The sequence below is a fragment of the Dendropsophus ebraccatus genome, chromosome 4, assembly GCF_027789765.1.
Source record: "Dendropsophus ebraccatus isolate aDenEbr1 chromosome 4, aDenEbr1.pat, whole genome shotgun sequence".
NCBI lineage: Eukaryota > Metazoa > Chordata > Amphibia > Anura > Hylidae > Dendropsophus > Dendropsophus ebraccatus.
In genome coordinates, this window is record NC_091457.1 from 81,007,653 (window position 1) to 81,027,008 (window position 19,356).

General features: G+C 42.7%; 1 protein-coding gene across 1 annotated transcript in view; it reads left to right on the forward strand.

The window, feature by feature from the left end:
- Positions 1-220: 220 nt before the first annotated feature.
- Positions 221-19,356, forward strand: part of LOC138789294 (17-beta-hydroxysteroid dehydrogenase type 2-like) — a 37,757-nt gene continuing 18,621 nt past the window's right edge. Inside the window, exon 1 of the mRNA XM_069967898.1 lies at positions 221-491. Within this exon, the coding sequence (XP_069823999.1) occupies positions 221-491 (271 nt within the window). The remainder of the gene's footprint in view (positions 492-19,356) is intronic.

A 19,356-nucleotide genomic window follows, 5' to 3' on the forward strand; every position in this document is an offset into this window, starting at 1 on the left:
GGGTTATTTAAACTTCCAAAACAAGTGAGTGAAGTGAGGGAGGAGTCTGCATGTCAAACAAAGGGGGGGGGGGGGGTTGTTAAAAACATACACATAAAAGAGGTGGAAAGGCAATAAATATTTATGGCAGCAAGTTACTAACAACTCCTGCAATTTGTCCCATTGAGTGAAGTATTCCTAAGTGTTATCACAACTGGCTGCGTTACTCTGGAGTATGGAAATGGTCCAGTGTGACTCTGCGCTCTCATACCTCGTACTTAGTGCTCTCTTCAGTGGATTAGTCATTCACAAATTAATCAGAAACAAGGTGAAGATAGAAAATGCTGCTGTGTCTTGTCTGCTGTCCCTGCTCTTACTGGAGATCATCTGTTGCTGCATCCTCTGCAGCCGCCTGGGTCTCATCCTCTTCATCTTGGCATGTGCCATCTATTACATCTCCATACCTGTGCGAATGATGCTAACACCTCAGGACAAGACGGTGCTCATCACAGGTAAGAGGATTCCAGTATACAGTACTAGAGGTTATTAATACTTGTCTTGTCTTATGCTCTTTACGAAAGGAATAGCAGTTGCTTTAGAGCCCACATTGATATACATATGAACTGCATAAATATCAGAACCTTGATATATTAAGGGACTGCATAAATAGCAATTCCCTAAGTTACCTATCATCATCCACCCCCTTCCCTGTATCCATCCCCTCCTTGTATATCCCCCTTCCCTGTATCCATCCCCTCCTTGTATAACCCCCTTCCTTGTATCCATCCTCTTCTTGTATATCCCCCTTCCCTGTATCCATCCCCTCCTTGTATATCCCCCTACCCTGCATCCATCCCCTCCTTGTATATCCCCCTACCCTGCATCTCTCCCCTCCTTGTATATCCCCCTTCCTTGCATCCATCCCCTCCTTGTATAACCCCCTTCCCTGTATCCATCCCCTCCTTGTATATCCCTCCTCCCTGCATCCATCCCCTCCTTGTATACCCCTCTTCTTGTATATCCCCCTTCCCTGCATCCATCCCCTCCTTGTATACCCCCTTCCTTGTATCCATCCCCTCCTTGTATACCCCCCTTCCCTGTATCCATCCCCTCCTTGTATATCCCCCTTTCCTGTATCCATCCCCTCCTTGTATAACCCCCTTCCCTGTATCCATCCCCTCCTTATATATCCCCCTTCCCTGCATCCATCCCCTCCTTGTATACCCCCCTTCCCTGTATCCATCCCCTCCTTGTATACCCCCCTTCCCTGTATCCATCCCCTCCTTGTATACCCCTCTTCCCTGCTTCCACCCCCTCCTTGTATACCCCCCTTCCCTGCATCCATCCCTTCCTTGGTTCAACTTGATGGACATGCGTCTTTTTTCAACCGTATAAACTATGTAGCTATGTTAGTTGGACATACCTACACTATATTAGGCGATTGCATAATTGCAAAGATATGAAGTCCCCACTGATATAGTAGAGAATGACATACTGTAAGTAACATATGCTTTTAAAGAACATAAAGTAATTATAGAGAACTGAATAAATCCCATTGCCTTTTGGTAAACTGATGCTGGTAGGAGAAAGAATGGCATAAAAACCAATTACTTCTGATTACCCCACACCATTAGTAAATTAGAATAAGCAATATCTGATAAACTTATGTCATACACTATAATAGGAGGTAGTTGGCTGCATAAAAAGCAGTTCTCTTCAGTGACTTGAGTATAACTGCATCACCACCACAGTATTTTAGAGAACCTATATAAATGTACATTATAGAATAGCATAAATGACAATTCCCACTGGCAAAATGTACAATGATATATTAGAGCTTTATGGAAGTAGCAATACCTTTGAATGACCCGTGACCCTGTCTTCCAGAATTGCATGACTAACAATTACCTTTAGTGAACACAAGCATATTGAAAAGAAATAAAAAGAAAAAAATCTGAAATTAGTAACTCAAATTGAGTTTGCTTTACTAGTGGCTAGCTGAGACAGTTTGAAGTGCTGTGGAATCTATTGGCGCTATACAAATAATAATTATTATTATACTATACTATACAAAACTATACTATACAAATAATAATAATAATAATTATTATTATTATTATTATTATTATTAGATAGTACACTGAAATTTCTTTAATCCGCCATCCAATAATTTAGAAAATTTGAAATGAGACAATAAGCATTTACTCTCTGCTGATGGTAACATGTACATATTAGCATTCTCTTTGAGCAGTGTTCCTAGACCCCTATTCTTACAAGTAAATGCTATTTTCTTTTCTAGCACTGTACAATAATTCATAAAATCTATACATCTGGCACCCATTTTACACTTTATGGGTATTCACAGATACATAGAAAATGCTATACCTTATCTGAATCCGGAAAACTGGAGAGAGAAAAAAATAAAATCATAGAACAGGAAACTGGGATAAAACTGTGTGTTTTTCCCTTGTAAAAACTGCATCACCGAACAGACTAGTAAATTCTTGTCTTGCATTCTGATGTTTCTAAGGCCATGTTCACACAATGTATAAAACAACGTCTGCTGTTCACAGTGGCCATCAAATTAATGTTGGTGTCATTGATTTGCAGCTGTTATTTAGTGAACAGGGGCCATAATTTTACGTTGTGTACGCATACATTTTTTTCACTGTCCTTTCACTGTATTTTACATACTTTACACCATAACAGTGTTAAATAGCGGCCCTGTTGAACCGAAACTTGAATAATGGACCAGCCAAAATATGTTAAACAGAAGCTATTATTTGATAATCAAAACAACAACAGTTATTTCGAGTATCAAATAATGGCAGTTGAAGATCGTAGTGTGAACATGGCCTAAACCTGTTTAAAAACCTAAAAATGTTTGTTATTTAATTAAATAAATCGAAATACAGATTATTAAAGAGGGCTTAAAGAAATTTATATATAAGGGTAATAAGGGTAATGCACCATGGATCAGAAATAGTATTTCTCACAGCTTTGTACCCATTTCTAGGTGACATTGCTCCTTTTTTGTGGAGCTACCTGGTTCTCCTAGCCTGTAATTATGTTGCCTGGTCTAGGCCGCATATTGCGGTGATATTGTTATGCTGCCCACTTCTGGCATCCCAGGGGGCCTAAAGCCCCCTGGGACTTTGAGACGGAATGGCAGGTCAGGGAGCCTACAGCTTCTTGCTGGGCCATTGGATTCAACTATGTCTGCATTCTGAGTAAGGCAGGGTTCACACTACGTTTTTCCTATCCGTTTAACAATTTATGAAAAAAAACGGATGCAAAAAAGGATTCCATTGTATGCCATCCGTTTGGATCTGCTTTACCATCGACTTCCATATTAAAAAAAAGTATCGAAATGTATGCGTTTTTTTTTTACGTACACAAAAATAGGGTTGACTACGTATTTCTGTCCGTTAAAAGTAATCAAATAAAAACGGATACGTTAAACAGATAGGAAAAACGTAGTGTGAACCCAGCCTAAGTGGATATGTCCAATGCTAGGGAAGATGAAGCAGGGGTCCGCTCTAAAGGACAAGCACTTTTAGCATCCAAGGATGATCCTTTAAAATACTCTCCTTAACCCTCAATTTAGTATGATAGATAAACAAAGGAGAAATAGTGGGCAGTTCATGTGATATACAGTGCAGAGGATTTTCATTCTGACTAACCAGCTTTATTTGTCTCTTATACAGTAGTGCAGATTAGTTGATACGGGCAAAGTAATTTACACCATCAGGTAAAAGGAAAAAATCCTAAACCATCTGTCCTTTATAACAGTTTACCTCATCTAGGTAACAGACCTAACTACCCACTACTTCAAAATATACATCTGTCCACACCAATGATCCTGACCCCACAGGCTGGCTTTACCTATTTTTCCGCAGGATGAGAGTAAGGGCTCTATTAGACAAGGTGATTATTGGGTGACTAGGCTGATTTTGTTTTGTGCAACAGGCCCAGTAATACTTGTTTGTTGGCTGATCACATTGTTTTTGCAGGACTAAAAATTGTTAAGCAGCTGCTTATTGCCCTGTGTAAAGAAGGGATGTGCTGCTAACAATGATGAAAGTGGAGGGCTGCACGAACAATCTAGCTATTAGTCATGTGGACCTGCCTGGCTGATAGTTGTGGTGTATAATGGCTTCTTAAAGCTGTGTTCACGCATTGCAGTTTCATTACAGTACTGCATCATTTTATTGTGGTATTGCATCATTTCACAACATTACTGCAATGAAAATTCAACAGGTGTGAACATAGCCTAAACAATCGCTGATCTACAATATAATTGTACTGCATGGACAATTACTGTGTAGTTAAACCACATGTGTTTTTACCTTAAAATTGCCTCAAACACATTTAAATTTGTTTTGAGATGCAACACAAGGGCTCAAATTTAGGAAGATGTCAAAGAGGGATCTGGGTACTTACATAATATCAGGACTCAGTTTGGGTACATCAATTTGGAACAGGGCAGATTTCAAAGGTCTTAATGTTAGAGATCAAAATTTAAATATTGTAGGTGGGTTGGAGCAGTATTTGAGGGAAGAGTGGATTTTAACACTCTAGCTGAAGTGAAGATCGATATTCAGGACATTTACACGATCGCTGCAGATTTGCAGAGTATTCAGAAATTGGTGAGTGCACTGAATGATTGACTTAATTATAATAATGTGCCCAAAGCGATGACTTCTCAGTGAACTCCTAAGCCTAGGTCTTCAAGTAGTAAAGAGAGGAGAATGGCCAAGAATATTGGACTCTAGTTTGGTGCTCAAGTTGGTGAGGGAAAATAGACTGAGTTGTAAAAAGCTCGCCTTGGCCAGGATAAGAGGCCTCCAAAACATCTGTAACAAGAAACAAGTCTGGAAGAGTATTATACCATTTACTGTTGACATTCCTGTATGGACATTACCACCCACCCCTGTCTACACAGTCATTGTGCTTGGAGAATTGGAGGTGAGTAATGGCACGTCTGTGATTAAACAACTTATTCCTCAGAACAAAGTTCTGATTAGAGAAGAACGAGTGAGGAAGTCGATAGATTCTAACTGCTGTGACCAATAGGATCGAGCCTGGTTGTGTTCCTGTACGCCAGAACCACTAGAGAACATAGATAGTTGTGCTGCAACGCATGCTGGAAGCTGTCTTGTTCAAGTACAGTGCCAGGTACCTCTGACAGGGTGGGGTGGGAATCTGACAAGAGGACTGTTAACTATAGGAGGGAAAGACATTAAAGCTGACATCAAACTGGATTAAGTTTCTATGGACATTGTTCAAGACGACCTAGGTGATTGGAAGGCCATGAATTATGTTTAATTTAATTATTGTTTAAAAACATTTCACCTCTACAAATCAAATTAGGCACATTATTTAGAAGGGATGATAGACAAATTATAGAATTGGAGACATTAAAGAGGATGTACCATCAGGTACACCCTCTTTAATCTGACCCAGGGATAGAACGGCGCTGTCACGGGGAAGCCGGTGCCGCAGTCCATTTTTTGAACCGCGGCCTGGTTCCCGTGTACGGTTCCGTTCTATCCACGGGTCCCAGGCCGGAGCTGAAGCACAGGAGGTGTGCTTGCCCGCCCCCAGTGGGAGGAATAGGGCTCCATTGATTCTAATGAAGCCGTGTCATAGAGGGAAGGGAATTCCCTCCTGTGCTTCAGCTGTGGCCCAGGGCCCGTGGATAGGACAGCGCCATACGCGGGAACCGGGCCGCGCTTCAAAAAACAGACTGCGGCACTGGCTTCCCTGTGACTGCGCCGTTCTATCCCTGGGTCAGATTAAAGAGGGTGTACCTGATGGTACATCCTCTTTAATGTCTCCAATTCTATAATTTTTCTCTTTAATGTCTCCAATTCTATAATTTTTCTATCATCCCTTCTAAATAATGTGCCCAATTTGATTTGTAGAGGTGAAATTTTTTTAAACAACGGATATTTAATGGCCTTCCAATCACCTAGGTCGTCTTGAACAATGTCCATAATATTCCCAATTCTAAAAAAAAATGACAAGGAATTTCGAGAGGCTTGGTGGAGTATCCCATACAATACCTACACTCACCCATTATTATCGCTTCAATTTGTGTTAATATGTGTTTTGTTTGGACTGTTTTATTATTGGAAGAAACAGATTAAGCGGCTGCAAGAGACAGAAAATTTTTTACATTGGCAGCCATGATAAATCATAAAGTTTGAATGTTCTGTGTTGTGAATCGATTCTGGTAAGAACAGATTCAAGTGGGGGAGTGTAGGGGGGAAAAAAAAAAAAATAAAAAAAAAAATATATATATATATATATATATATATATATAATCTATATCTGTGTAAAGTACATAGGGGTACAACATTGGTTAAATGACATAGGATAGCATTTTATTATACTTCAAAGACTGGATGGGGCCTTCCACATTCATGCATTTTATGGCTCCTTCTAAACTCTGATGTGTAGATTGGAGCAGGATAATATGGAAGAATGTAGATTTGATAAACATCACACTCCTTGCTGATAAGCAGGATTTGGGGCATTTGGTGGAGGTAACTTCAAAGATCACTCTTGTTTTCCCTGGTAGGTTTTATTTTTTAGATAACACATCACTAAACAATTGGCCAACCATGGAACCTTCCCTCAAAAATCTTTAAAGGAAGGAAATCTGCATAGTTACTGACACACCAGATTATCCTGCTCCTGTCTAATCAAATGTTCTTCAATGTTAAATGGCATAAAAACTGGGTGAAAATCTTCTGGGTATTGTGGTACATTCATTTATAACCCTTTTTATGGCAATTGTGTAAAATAGCACTATTTTTGCAGAAATGTTATTAAATTTGCAGCAAACATAGCGCTGTTTGATCGCAATTGTACAATTCAAATCAATGCATAATTAATGCTTATTATGATAATCCAGATGGAAGAAGGGCACTCGTCCAAAACAGCTGTCCCAGGACACATGCCCACACCTGTCCTCCCGCTGTTACTCAAGGTGAAATAAACCAAATTACTCTATGTATAAGTGGATAAGTGCTGGATTTACTCTGATCTTTACTATAATAAAGTACTGGTTGCAGTAATATTAGTGGTAAAGTAGTAGTAGTAGTAATATTAATAGTAGTGGTAGAGTAGTAGTACCTGTACCTCCCAACTTGTGTCATTTGTTACTTATAATTATGTAAAATAAGGATATCCTGATATTTAGTGCTCTTACATTTTAGATGAAGCTTCTTAGACTAGGTATTTTCCATCCGATTAGTCAGTGACTGACTCATGGTTAATAAATATGTCTGACCAACGATTATTAAAGAAGCATTACTACAGAGAGAACACTATGTACTATAAGTAGGGATTTTGTAGGCCCCATTTAAAAGGCATCCATATTTGTTCATTTGAAACCCATTCATGGATGAATGCATACATTGATAGACTACATTGATAAAATAAACCACAGGAAATTCCTGCAAATGGAAGTCTTATATTCTACCATCTCATAAAACAGCCTTTGTTCTAAAATGTTACTCTTAGCTATGCACACGTTTGCGTAACCTATATGTGAAAAATGTTTCCTAAAGGTTAAGTTTCATTGGAGAAATACATTACAGTGTCTGTCGAAAACAATGGAAAACACATGAAAAATGTGATGTGATGTCATGCAGGAAGTGTTTTCTTTTTTTTTCCAGACACAGTGCTCTCTGCTGACATCTCTGTCTGAGACAGGAACTGCCCTGAGCAGGACAGGTTTTCTATAGGGATTCAACAGAGAGCACTATGTCAGACTAAAAAGGAAACAACAGTTCCTGCAGAACATACGGCAGCTAATAAGTACTGGAAGACGAGATTTTTTAAAAGAAGTAAATTACAAATCTATATAACTTTCTGACACCAGTTGATTTGAAAGAAGGAGGGGAAGTGCACGTGGGGACGTTCACGCTGGCCTGATGGAGAGCAGGCAGGATCGTGGACAGGTTAAGGACCTGAGAGGCCTGAGATTGCAGCGCTGGACCCCTGTACATATGCTCCAGCGTCCGCCTGTGGCACACAGGGAGAAGAGCAGGTGCAGCGGCGTCCCGTGCTCAGCCCTAACATATTTATTCGGAGTCCATCACAGTTCCACATACATTGTCCATTACAATGCACCCATATCTTCATATAGTTCCCCTTTAAAAGATCATTCAGCCATCGGTTATCTCTTCCGACTAGCTCCCATCCTCAACATACATAGAATCATTCGACACGGCCAAGCATTCCAGTTTTCTCTATAGGGAGGGTAAATCACAGTAAGAGCGCTCTCGTTGCTGCATTTTTTCCCTCAAAACAAATGGGCCAAGTGGTTAATTTCCATCATGGCCCACCACCATCTCTACCCACCTCCATCATCTGCTGGTGGACGGTCAGGAAAACCCCATTATACCGTATGCCAATAGCCGAACCTGATGTGGGTGGTGGTTATGGGCGACTAAAGTGTATGGGAACCTTTAGGCTAGGTTCACACTTTATTTTTGCTGTCCATTTAACATATATATTAAAAAGAGGAAAATTGATCCAAAAATGGATAGTAGGAACAGGCGGTGCTGTAGGCCATACTGCTCAATCTGTTTCCCATTGACCTACATTATAAAAAAATGAAATGGATCTTTTTTTTTCTTTTACGTACACAAAAATGTGGTTGAACATCTTTTTCTGTGCATTAAAACTAAACTTACTGAAACAGATAAAGTGAAACAGATGGCAAAATGCAGTGTGAACCTAGCCTTAGACATGAGTACTTATCGTAGATGTGACTTCTGTACATACATACAAGTATGTTGTGGGTCTAAAAACTTGAAACCTCATTTCATTATATCACAACATGAAATTTATGACAACATGAAATTTATGCTAAGTCACAAGCCATGTGTTTTTATGCTGAGTAAATTAGGGTGGAGGACTATGAGAAGATAAAGAGTTTTCACGTGCAAACATCTCTTATCTATGAAGAGTAGGCAAAAGGGTGCTGAGAGTTACAAAAAATGCTTTGTTTTTTTTTTCTGTGCCATAAATACTGGAGAATGGCTTGCAGTAACATTGGTTAATGGCCTTTTTACGTGGCAATTATTGGCCATTTGTAAGAATGTTCATTCTCTGTTTCAGTGTTATTATTAAATTTTCAGTAAACAATACAAACCAGTGCAGTGTAATGGTTGAATATAACATCATATAAAATACATTAAAGCGTACAAAACTAGTACAACAATACAGCTGCTGGCGGAGCAATACAATATTTGACACTTGTAAACCAAAGAAACAGAAGTACCACAATAACAGGATTTACTAAGGGAGTTATTAAAGTACTATACTGTGAAACATGGGTTAGGGCCCTATTTCACAGAGCGATAGTCGACCGAATTATACTATTATTGCTCTGTGTAATAGAGACAACGATGAGCCGATAAAACGATCATCAGCTGACGGGCGTAGCTAGGATTCATGGGGGGCCCCACAGCAAAAAACTGTACGGGGCCCCATGAATCCTGTATGCTCCCCCACCCCACTGCCAAACACAGACAATGACGCACATATATACACACAGCGGCACCATTAACATATATACAGATACGCCACTGACATACACACATACACTCACCGGCCACTTTATTAGGTACACCTGTCCAACTGCACGTTACCACTTAATTTGTAATCAGCCAATCACATGGCGGCAACTCAGTGCATTTAGGCATGTAGATCTCCTGCAGTTCAAACCGAGCATCAGTATGGGGAAGAAAGGTGATTTGAGTGCCTTTGAACGTGGAATTGTTGTTGGTGCCAGAAGGGCTGGTCTGAGTATTTCAGAAACTGCTGATCTACTGGGATTTTCACGCACAACCATCTCTAGGGTTTACAGAGAATGGTCCGAAAAAGAAAAAACATCCAGTGAGTGGCAGTTCTGTGGGCGGAAATGCCTTGTTGATGCCAGAGGTCAGAGGAGAATGGGCAGACTGGTTCGAGCTGATAGAAAGGCAACAGTGACTCAAATAGCCAACCGTTACAACCAAGGTAGGCAGAAGAGCATCTCTGAACGCACAGTACGTCGAACTTTGAGGCAGATGGGCTACAGTAGCAGAAGACCACCCATTACTAGCATGGTGTACCTAATAAAGTGGCCGGTGAGTGTATATACGCTGTAATGTGATTACACTAGTGCTGATGTATACACCATGAGTAGACTGTGCATAGGGAAATCATCTCAGTGTAAGGGTGCGTTCACACCTACAGGATTCGCAGGAGATCTGCAGCAGATCCGCAGCAGATTTGATGGTGCAGATTTGATGCTGTGTTCAGTTATTTAAATGAAATCTGCTGCGGATCCGGTAAGTGTGAACGTACCCTAATAAGAAATACTGAACCAGAAATAAAAGAAAATGCAGCAGATATTAATGGTGGGTTCTTTTATTAGAGCCCAGCTTTAATAGAAGCTGCTGCAGAACATTTTTGGGAGCAAATCTGTCAATCACTTGAGACACTGCTGACATACACAAACACACACATATACATCAGTGTTACAGACACTACTGACACACACACACACACACACACATAACCACAGATGCATACACATACTGACATATAAATATATATACAGATACATATATATACACACACTGACATATACATATATACCCACAGATACATACATACATACACTCACTGACACACATACACAGCACTTATAGCTCCCAGGCTTCCCCCCTCCTCCTCCTGTAGTCTGGGCTGATCTTCACATAGAAGTATTCAGGACCTTTGGGTCATGTGACCATAAGGTCCTTCATCCCTCTCCTGTGCCGTGCAGGACCTGGCAGGTTCTGCTACTCTGTTCCTCTCCTTTTGATGTTCAGCCCGCTCACCCGGCACTACAGTGAGGGGACTGAACAGTGCAGTGGCGTGTTCCTCTTCCTCTCTGGACCCCTGGGAGAGCGGGGTACAGTGGTTGGCTGTCAGTGGCATACAGTACCTACCATGAAGGCAGGGCAGGCTTCTTCGGGCCCCCTTCCTGCAGGGGCCCCATAGCAGTCGCCTTTCCTGCCTTCATGGTAGCTACGCCACTGTCAGCTGATCGTTTCTTTAGGCCAAACAGTTTACATTACCTGTCCACATTTCTGGTGTTCTTCTGCACTCTGCTTTCTTTCCGTTCCCGCGCTGCAGCTTCAGAGCAGCCTGCTGACAGTTCGCTCAGCCACTGGCCACAATGGTTCTTCTCAGACAGGCTACTCTGAAGCTGCAGTACGTGGGACCGGGGAGGGGAACGTAGACAGGTATTGTAAACTGTATGGGCAAAGGTTGCACTGACATCACTAACGATGTCCGTGCAGTCCTTGCTAAACGATTATCAGGCCATGTAATAGACCCAGTAAACGAGCGCCGATCTAGCAGATCAGCGCTTATTTACAGTATTGATCACTTTAATAGTACCCTTACTGTAAAAATAGTTTCCAAATGAGTGTCAAAGCCTGTATTTGCACCTGCAATTCCATACCTATAATCACATGTCCTAAATCAGTAGCATACCTGAATGGGTGTAAGAGGGAGAAGGATATGTGCTTGCATTAATTTGATGGGGGAGGGTTGTTACTGAGGCAATGTGTCAGCAACGCCCACAATTTCCAATTATCTTGGGTATTGTCATATAATACCTTGCTCCTCTACACTGTTTCCTCATAAATATAAGTGGTATTTATCATACCCACTAATTCTTCATTAGGAGGAGTAAAGGGGGACTTCCTGTAACTAGTCAGTGCTAATATCCCTTGAATAAACTTTGGCAAGTCAGTGCTCTTTATGGCTGTGGGATTTCATTACAGCCTATAAAAATCAGAACCAGCTATGGTGACCAGTTTATTGGAAAGGGCCATGATAACAAAAAAAAAAATAAACAATAATAATAATAATACGAAATGTAAATTGCAGAAATGCTTTATTTCACATCTACTGTTGATTTAGATTTAGAAAATTATAACAGTGACACTTTAAATATTTGTGATTGATGCATATAGCTGTCCCCCATTCTTTCAAGGAGAATGAATTGATGAGTTCTTTCTCCCATGTTTAGTATGGGTGTGATTTATGGAGGGATGTATAGTCACAGAATTCATCATATATTGGCCGTAGCTCTTTCTGGTGTGCGTTCAAATATCTAAAGACTGACCTGACTGCACGAAGTCCAGAGGGTCTCTGATTATTTCTTAAATGTCACAGCTGAAGATACTTATAAAAGCCTCCCCAAGACAGAGAGTATTAAGATATAAAGTATTGAAATGAATCAATGAACATTACCTTTTATTAGATGGGCAACATTAACTATACCTTTTCCGAGCCAAGCCAAGGATCAATATCCAGGATTTGTGCTTGGAAGAAGGACGACGGTATAGATTCCAGAGGTTACCACTCCCTCCCCCATGTCTGTGTAGGGATGATGCCAGAGCAGCTCTCCCTCCCCCTTACACGGGAGCACCCCTCCCCTGATCCGGTCTGCTCGCACCTTCACCCCGGATAGAGCTGCCCCAGCTGCCATGGTCAGTGATTGCCTCACAATGTCCTCTTGTTCCGCAGCTCCTGAGGTTTTTTCTCGCCCAGCCGAGCCACAGGAGCCCATTGCTACATCTGTGAAGGAACATAACCCGCAGCGCGGGGGTGGGATGATGCTGTCAGAGGGGCCTGGTGACTCAATGTGCACCTGCAGGTCTCTCTGACAGCACTCTTCCCCCCCCCCCCCCCCACGCTGTAGGTTATGTTCCTTCACTGTATGTTGCTGGGTCTCTCTGACAGTAGACGAATGACCGCTCACCCCCCTGGTGCCCCCTCTATTGATCAATGTGTGACCCCCTTCCCCCCCGAGACTGATCAGCCCCAGGTAACTCACAGTGAGACTGTCAGAGAAGTCATCTGCAGCAGCAGGCTCCTGTGGCTCAGGCGGGTGGGAAAAAACCTCAGGAGCTGCACAACGAGATGACATTGTGCAGGCAATCACTGACCATGACAGCCGGGGCAGCTCTATCCAGGGTGAACGTGCCAGCACAGCGGATCCAGGGAAGGGTGATCCTGTGAGGGACAGCTGCATCATCAATACAGTGAAGGAATATAACCTTTAGCGGGGGAAGGGGGGGGGGGTCTCGCACCAAGTCTCTCTAACAGCATTTTCTTTGCAGAGATTCTAATTTAATCCTATTTATTTCATACCACCCCAATTACCGTGATCGATCTACCAATTCCAGCAATCGCTGGTGCTGGACCCCTACTGGGAGTCCAGTGGCAGTTACATTAAACTGTCAGCTATAAGCTTCAGCCCCCAGTCACTGCTTGTGTACACTGTGAGCAGCGGGAGCTTGTCAGTTATAGTATGTCCTGGTGCTAAAACTAACCTCCTACCGGGACGTATTATTACTGACTGGTGCAGCTAGGGGTTAAAAGGTCAGCGATCTGCTGCAAGGGTTAAAAAGCCTGAGATCTGTTTGCTGTAATAGGGTGGGTTCACACTACAGAATTCCGCCGGCTCTCCGCGCCTTTCCGCCGGCTCCATAGACACCATTCTATGGGCCGGCGTATTTTGCTATCCGCCGAAAGAAGTGACATGTCACATGCGCGGACAGCCGACGGAATTCCGTGGAGTTTTTCCGCGAGAATTCCGTAGTGTGAACCCACCCATACACAGCCGGCAGCCACCATGCATGGACCAGGCTCAGCTCCTGAGCCTCCTCCATACTTCTTACCTGAAATTTTAATGTAGATGTTAGAAAGGTCAAAGGGTTTATTTTTCCTCTCAGCTCTCCCTGGGCTAAATATAAACTAATAGAAGATCCTCTATTGCTTGACCACCATGGCAACATATGGTTAGGCTGGTATGGACAGTGTTTTAGTCAATACAGTGGGGGGCTGAGGTTAAAGGGGTAGTGCGGCGGTAAACAATTATTCACAGAATAACACACATTACAAAGTTATACAACTTTGTAATGTATGTTATGTCTGTGAATGGCCCCGTGTCCCACCACCCCCACCCGTGTACCCGGAAGTGTGGTGCGCTATACATACCTGTCACGTGCCGACTCGTCTCCGATCTTCAGTCAGCGATGTCGTTTTCGGGCGGCCGGGCCGAATCCCTCCAAGCGTCCTGAGTGCCGGCCACCCTCTTCAGCGTCATCAGATGCTCAGTCGCGATTGGCTGAGCACAGTTATGCTCAGCCAATCGCGGCTAAGCAGCCGATGACGCGGCAGAGGGCGGCCGGCACTCAGGACGGACGGAGGGATTCGTCCGAAGACGACATCGCTGACTGAAGATCGGAGACGAGTTGGCACGTGACAGGTATGTATAGCGCACCACACTTCCGGGTACACGGGTGGGGGTGGTGGGACACGGGGAAGGGGGGCATTCACAGACATAACATACATTACATTACAAAGTTGTATAACTTTGTAATGTGTGTTATTCTGTGAATAATTGTTAACCGCCGCACTACCCCTTTAAAAACCTACACTGATATTGCAACATACATATTTAAAGGTTTATCTGTAAAATAGATGTAACACTTTCTTCACACATATATGCGATGGCTTTCTTTCAAAACGCTAAGCCGAATATGTCATACCCAAGTGGGTCCCAAAGGACCCTGATCACTCAAAATTACCTGTTGACCATCACGTCGAGGGGAAGCCGGTGCCGTGGTCCGTTTTTTGAACCGCGGGCTGGTTCCTGTGTACGACGATGTTCTTTCCATGGGTAACGGGCCGGGGCTGAAGCACAGGAGGTGGGCTGGCCCGCCTCCAGTGGGAGGGAATTCCCTCCCCTCTATGACGCGGCTTCATTAGAATCAATGTGCTTCAGCTCCGGCCCTGTACCCGTGGATAGAACGGCGCCTTACACAGGAACCGGGTCTGGCTCCGGCTTCCCCGTGACGGCGCCGTTCTATTCCTGGGTCAGATTAAAGAGGATGTACCTGATGGTACATCCTCTTTAAAATGGTTTTTGTCATATAGTTTGACCATACTGACAATGTAGATTCTCGAAAAACAGACATACAGTGGAAGAGAATAGATTTTAATGGAGCCGCTTCACAGAGGGGAGGAAGGGGTTTAACTTCAGCCCACCCCCAGTGCTTTATGCCTTGCCTGGTGCTCACGAATAGACCAGTGCCATACGCAGGAACCAAGCGACGTTTCAAAAAAAGGACCGTGGCTGGTCTGTTCATGTAAAAAAAAAACACCAAGCGATGTACCTAGTGGTACATTCCCTTTAAATAGTTCTATTATGCTGAAGCTTATAATTCAGAATCCGTCAATACATTTTATATACATGATTTACAGTCCGGCAGTTTTCCTGCATTTGAGTGTAATCTTGGTATTTGTATTAATCAGAACCTAGAGCCATGATTTGCAATACAGCTCATAAATAACTGTTGCCAGGGGAGCTGTCTACAAGTTATAAGTTCCACGTGTGCTGATCTCCAGTTATTTGATTAACAGTGGAAGGGATTACTGGAGTGTCAGCATTAAATTACACCGCTTAACTGAACATGGCTCATATCACAGATGCCAGACAAATTTAACCCCATGGATACTATAAGGAATGCTTCACCTTGTGGATTAACACTGATCAAAAGAACCTCGCCCCCCATCTTGTGCCCTAAATAGCTCTAGCTTAGCTACATCTTGGGATCACCAGGTGAAGTAGTGCCATTTAGGTGGTAGTGTTCTTTCTCTTCTGCATTTCCTGACTGTTTGACTCCATCTATAACAGTGCTCGGCTGTCTTCAGCACTCGTAAAGACAATAAATACAGTGTGTGTGCGGATAAACCCCTTTATTAAGTTGTAAAGTGATAAATGATTGTCATTAAACATCGTATTACTTGAAGTAGGAGAAAGTATAGTGCCCCGATTTATGATCAGCCATGGTTATTAAAGGGGTACTCCAGCAAATGTTTTTTTCTTTCAAGTCAACTGGTATCAGAAAGTTATATAGATTGGTCATTTACGTTTGTTTAAAAATCTACAGTCTTCCAGTACTTATCAGCTGCTGTAATCCTGCAGGAAGTGGTGTATTCTAGTGTAGTCTGACACAGTGCTCTATGCTGCCACCTCTGTCCATGTCAGGAACTGTCCAGAGCAGTAGCAAATCCCCATTTAAAACAAAAAACCTCTCCAGCTCCTGTTCCTGACATAGACAGAGGTGGCAACAGAGAGCACTGTGTCAGACTAGAAAAAAATACACATACAGCGGCTGAAAAGTACTGGAAGACTGGAGGTTTTTTAAATAGAAGTAAATTACAAATCTATATATCTTTTTTTGGTACCAGTTGATTTTTTTTTTTTTTTTTTTTGCTGGAGTACCCCCTTAATGTCCCTCCCTACTAATACTTATAGAACAAGTATACAGATGGAAATAAGATTGACCTATTGTTTAGTTTTTAGAATTAAAGTGGTACTCCGGGCTGGGGTGCTTTTTACTGTATGGCAGGGGAAGGGTTGGATATAGATGCCGCCGTCCACTTACGTAGCGGGGTCCCCCCTTGGTTGCTGAATGGCTGAGCTGCCTTGAGACGTCAGCTCAGACCAGTAAGCGGCAGCGGGACGAGAGAACGGGGCAGCATGATCTGGGACCCGACGCTGGAGCCAGGGAGGTAAGTGGATGTCGGCGTTTATATCCAACCCCTCCCCGGCCATACAGTAAAAATACCCCTAGCCCAAAGTACCCCTTTAAGATGTGAAGAGGAACAGGACAAACTTTCTTCCACTATACTTTTATGTGTAAGGATCTGTATCAAATCTGTATTTCATTTTCTTCTTGCAGACACCTCCCGCGTAGTGAATGTTAAGTGTGTTAGTTCAGGTTGTCCAACAGTCATGACTTGCGCCTGGGTTAACTTCATCTACATATGTAGATGTAGAAACAAGACGTTCTATTTTCTTTCCATCCTATGCCTACATGTTTTAAGACTACATCATAAGGATAGAGGAGACCATGGGATGGAGAGGAGGCTTTGACTTTTGTTTTTAAATTTAGCCCTGAATAAGACAACTATCAATATCAACTCTCCTTAGTGATACTTACTTAGATATACCGTGGTAACTTGGTTTAAGAGCTCACAGTTTTTCAAAATTGTGACTTGGTTTAAGAGCATTGTTTTGGTTTAAGAGCTCCCTGTACTGGGCGGGAGGGCGAGTGGGGGAGAGGCTTGGCATGCACAGTGGGGTCTACAGCACTGTACTCTGACCCAGGAAGTCTCCCTCACCTTCCAAATCATAGCAGATCCACTTCAGGCTGGGGCTTGCATCAGGGGACAGGACTGTAGAGGTAATCTCTTCATAGCTGTAACCTCTCTCTCCCCGGACAGAGAGCGCTGCATGTATGTGCCCACATCTGTCCTGCTCATTCCTTCATGCTCCCTGCAGTCTCTGTCAGCTCTGATTGGTCCATGCTGAAAATACCCCCTTTCCCATTGCTGTCATGTAACCACACAGACCTCTGACAGCAGCCCTCTATTCTCTATTCTCTATTCTCTATTCGAGCCTGTTGTACTACGCTCCTGCATTATGGGCATCTGCAGTTCCATTCTGTATCTACAAATTTCGGCTGTTTTTCAGGTTTCTGCACTTACTCTATAATATATTATACACCACATGCTGATTTCCATACTGTACACTAACTTATATATCACATATTCAGCTGTTTTTAATTGTTTGTTTCATTTGTTTTACATGTTATTCAGAATATAAATTCACTATTTTTGGGGTGTGGAACCAATTGTCTGCATTTCAGTGATTTCTTAAGGGAAAACTTGCTTTGGTTTAAGAGTGGATTTGGATTACAAGCACAGTCCCGGAACGAATTATGCTCGTAATCCAAGGCACCACTGTGTGTATATATATATATATATATATATATATAATTTATTTTTTATTTTTTTTATTCTGTGTTTTATTAAATTTTATAAACATTAACAACAAATATAAGTAACATCATAATGAAGCTGGGGGGAACAGATCACTCATATCAGGGAGACCACACTGTTGGCTGCTGGTTAGAGTGCTCAGTACAGTGAAATCCTAGGTGTATTGCTCTGTGGGAAATGCAAGCATGCAAAAAAGCACCCGTGGAGCCTCATTTAAGAGTCTCAAAACACAGGACTAGCCACAAACAGCTGTATGTGGATGGATACCTGGCCTTGGTTTTTCCCTTGTCATTACATTGATTTATAGGACCACTCCCTACAGGAGCCACCCGCTGGCTGGGCCCTTCCCAGAGGGATATCTGGCCAATCCTGTGTTTTGAGAGTGTTAAATGAGGCTCCCCTGAGATCAGTGATCTGTTTTCCATATGGCTCTACTAGGCATTGCTCCAAACTAGCCAGAATCCTGCTCCACACTGATCAGGGGCAACACCCCAAAACAGCTGTCTGTGGATGGATACCTGACATTGTTTTTCCCTTGTCATTACATTGACTTATAGGGCCACTTAATATGGTGGTTTTGGTGGTTTCCCTACAGAAGCCACCCCTTGTCTAGGGTAGTCCCTTGTTTTGAGACTTTTAAATGAGGCTACAGAAAATAAAGAATATTTGGTACAAACTTGTGCATAAATAAAATTGGAGGGGAAAACATTTTCCAGGGGGTGTCGGGTGCCCGACAGAGAGAAGAATATAAAAAGAAATAGAATAGGAAAGAGAAGGTAGAGGAGTAGGAGGGGAGAAAGAGGTAAAAAAAAAAAAAAAAAAAAGGTAGTAGGGAGGTGTGTGCCATTACTGAGGGTCTTGAACTTGGTGGAGCCTGTGAACTGGTCTCAATAGTTCCACGTCCAGAAAAGGTGGGCTGAACAGTCATGGAACTGATTGCTTAATATCTTCCACCTAATGTAGCCACATATTGATGAGAGGGGGTCTGGACGCCTCCAAAGAGCAGAGAGCTCTCACTGCATTGAGTGTCGCATTGAGGAGTTGCAGTTTTAGAAAGAATGTCGGAGATGTGCAAGAGAAAAAACGCTAGGGTAAAAGGCACCTGGTAGTCCGGAAAGGTAGAGGCTATGAGCCAGACTACTTTCCAAAAGGAAAACCAACTTAGGGCAGCTCCAGAATGTGTGTCAGAGGGCACCCTCCTTCTCTTAATCCCTCCAGCACAATGGCAAGGTGTCTGGGAAGACCAAAAGGGAACCAACTATGGGCAGTTCTAGAATGTGTGTAAGAGAGTGCTCTCCTCCCCACGATCCCTCCAGCACAACCGCAAGGTGTCTGGGAAGACTAAAAGGGAACCAACTAAAGACAGTTCTAGAATGTGTGTAAAAGAGTGCCCTCCTCCACGCAATGCCTCCAGCAAAACGACAAAACCCATATTTCTACATATGTGGCCTGGTT